The sequence below is a fragment of the Aplysia californica genome, unplaced genomic scaffold, assembly GCF_000002075.1.
Source record: "Aplysia californica isolate F4 #8 unplaced genomic scaffold, AplCal3.0 scaffold00117, whole genome shotgun sequence".
Lineage (NCBI taxonomy): Eukaryota > Metazoa > Mollusca > Gastropoda > Aplysiida > Aplysiidae > Aplysia > Aplysia californica.
The window spans coordinates 876,283-879,182 of NW_004797387.1; the positions used below are offsets into that span (position 1 = coordinate 876,283).

At 44.7% G+C, this 2,900-nt stretch overlaps 1 protein-coding gene across 1 annotated transcript in view; it reads left to right on the forward strand.

Annotated features, from left to right (window-relative positions):
• LOC101855718 overlaps positions 1-2,900 on the forward strand; it is a gene marked incomplete in the record, with an annotated part of 35,463 nt that overhangs the window by 22,175 nt on the left and 10,388 nt on the right. The window contains 1 exon segment of the mRNA XM_013081140.2: positions 1,472-1,561. Within this exon segment, the coding sequence (XP_012936594.1) occupies positions 1,472-1,561 (90 nt within the window).

Below are 2,900 nucleotides of genomic sequence, written 5' to 3' on the forward strand. Positions count from 1 at the left end.
GTAGAGGTTAGTCACTTGGCTGTCTTACACAGTCACACAGAAGACACACAGGTGGTGTAGAGGTTAGCCACGTCGCCTTCTCACACAGTCACACAGTCACACAGTCGCACAGTCACACAGTCACACAGTCACACAGTCACACAGTCACACAGCCACACAGAAGACACACAGGTGGTGCAGAGGTTAGCCACATCGCTGTGTCACACAGTCACACAGAAGACACACAGTCACACAGAAGACACACAGTCACACAGAAGACACACAGTCACACAGAAGACACACAGGTGTAGGTGGTGTAGAGGTTAGCCACGTGGCTGTCTCACACAGTCACACAGGAGACACACAGGTGGTGTAGAGGTTAGCCACTTGGCTGTGTCACACAAAAGACACACCGGTGTAATTGGTGTAGCGGTTAGCCTCATCGCCGTCTCACACAGGAGACCCGGGGTTGATTCCCTGGTGGGGGAGATGTTGTATCTAGAATCTCTAGTATCTCCAGCAGTAATGGGTACCTGACTTCGAGTTGGGGAAGTAAAGGCGGCGTGGAAAGGAACTGGCCACCCTACCACAATATGCCGAAGGCCCAGGAAGTTGTCTCACTAACAAGTCAATCCCCAGTGTCCGGATCGGATGCGGGAACAACTTTACTTTTTTTTTTTTAACTCGGTCTTTCTGCTAGGATGTTGTATCTCTCAGCCTGGGCTGGTTCTCATAGACACTGTCCAAGCCACCTCCTGAACTGATCTTTGAATGGGATAGTGCATTATATATCATCATCATCATTTGGAAAGCAAGTAGGAGGGAGAGTGTTGTTTGATTTTCAGACAAATAATTTTTAGAAATGAATGTTTAAAATTTGTTTTATTGAAACAGCTCAACGTTTGGCCGCTTAGGCTTCATCAGGAACAAGTGAGAGAAAAACTAAAAGGGAGCTGTATACTAGCAGGGAAATAGGCCTTGCAAAGAGGGGCTCAGGATTACGTGTGGTTACAGGCTTGACGGAAGTGACTCAGAGCGAGCCAGGGCAAGGGGCTAATTATAAAGAAATTGATACTAGTCTAGCAAGAATATCAAAGCATTTTATCTCTACGACTATACCAATGACTATCATCATCATCATCATCATCATCATCATCATCATCATCATCATCATCATCATCATCATCATCATCATCATCATCATCATCATCAAGTTTTAAAGTAGAAAAAAATATTACTTGAGACTTGAATAGGGTTGGTCACATTCAATCAGATGTTCGTATAGGCCTGGATGTTCAACGTTTCGCCAATGAAGCTTCATCAGGAACATAATAGCTTTGAAAAAAAAAATTAGTAATGACGCCATAGCAACAAAGCGTTCACTATAAGTTATGTAATGGTGCGATTTTGGACAATATCGGAAAGAGCCGAAGCTCAGAAGTTTTGATGGGGGCTCAAAAACAGCTACATTGACACTGTCTCCCTTCTACAGGAGACGCGGCCGCCTATGCTGCGGTGTTGTCTGGCAAAAGGGACAGAGGTCAAGGCCGACCCCCGGCTCCGTTGATCAGAGAGGCTTCTCGTAAGGACCGTTGTGAGAACCTATATATACTTACTAATTAATTACTACTTACTGACTTGTGTGTGTGTGTGTGTGTGTGTGTGTGTGTGTGTGTGTGTGTGTGTGTGTGTGTGTGTGTGTGTGTGTGTGTGTGTGTGTGTGTGTGTGTGTCAGAGAGGCTTCTCGTAAGGACCATTGTGAGAACCCATATTTACTAATTAATTACTACTTACTGACTTATGTGTGTGTGTGTGTGTGTGTGTATGTGTGTGTGTGTGTGTATGTGTGTGTGTATGTGTGTGTGTTGAAGCAGACTTTGTGCTGTTGAGGCTAGCGAGGTGAGCAGAGTAATCCTGATTCCCCGTTTGGGCTTCTCTGTTGACATCCGCCCCTTGGCGCTCATATGACCTTATGCTGTAGCGAGCTCCGCAAAACTTACGAAATGAGAAAAAGTAGCAAATGGCAACATCACTGAACTGAACGAGCTTCTATTAGCTGATGACTAGAGGATATTAAATACAGATGAAGAAGAATTACAAAAACATACCACAAACCTAAATGAGGAACGTAAACACCAAAACATGAAGATCTCCATTTCAAAAACAAAAGTTATGAAGGTGAGAAAACCCCCCAGGGAAACTCAACATTCTTTTTGATGGAACACAACTCCAACAAGCAGAGGAAATTAAATATTTGGGAAGCATCTTCACACAAGAAGGCGGTATGGACAAAGAAATAGCCTACTCTTATCGATTTTAGACCACCAAGTGATCTTTAACGTGCGCAACTTGCACACGGGACCTCCGAGATTTCTTTTTGCCCTTATCCGAAAAGGCTAGGAGCAGATCTTTCCTACCATAAGTTCAGGGGTGTCGCTGAGAGACAGCAGTAAAAATTCCAAGGAATAGCAGCAGAAAGGCTGCAGAAAGATTCAGGAGACCAGAGGAGGGGGCAAAGGAGGTGTGGGTGTGAGGGCAAAAACTAGAGAAGAAAGCAGACGACAGCACATTGTTAGAGAGCAGGAAAGGAGATGAAAGGAGAAAAAAATTTTGAGAAGAAAATTTTCCGTTTTTACCCGGGACCTATTGAATGAAAGGTGAACACATTAACCTCTAGACCGCGAGAGCCCCCAGTATATTTATAATTTATTTATCGCTACTGTTGTGTGTGGCCTTTTGTATGTGTGCCTGTGTGTGACAGAGTGAGAGAGAGAGAGAAGGAGAGAGAGAGAGAGAGAGAGAGACAGGGAGAGAGAGACAGGGAGAGAGAGACAGGGAGAGAGAGAGTGTGTGTGATTGACTGAGAGAGAGAGAGAGAAAGAGAGAGAGAGAGAGGGGGAGAGAGAGAGAGAGAGAGAGAG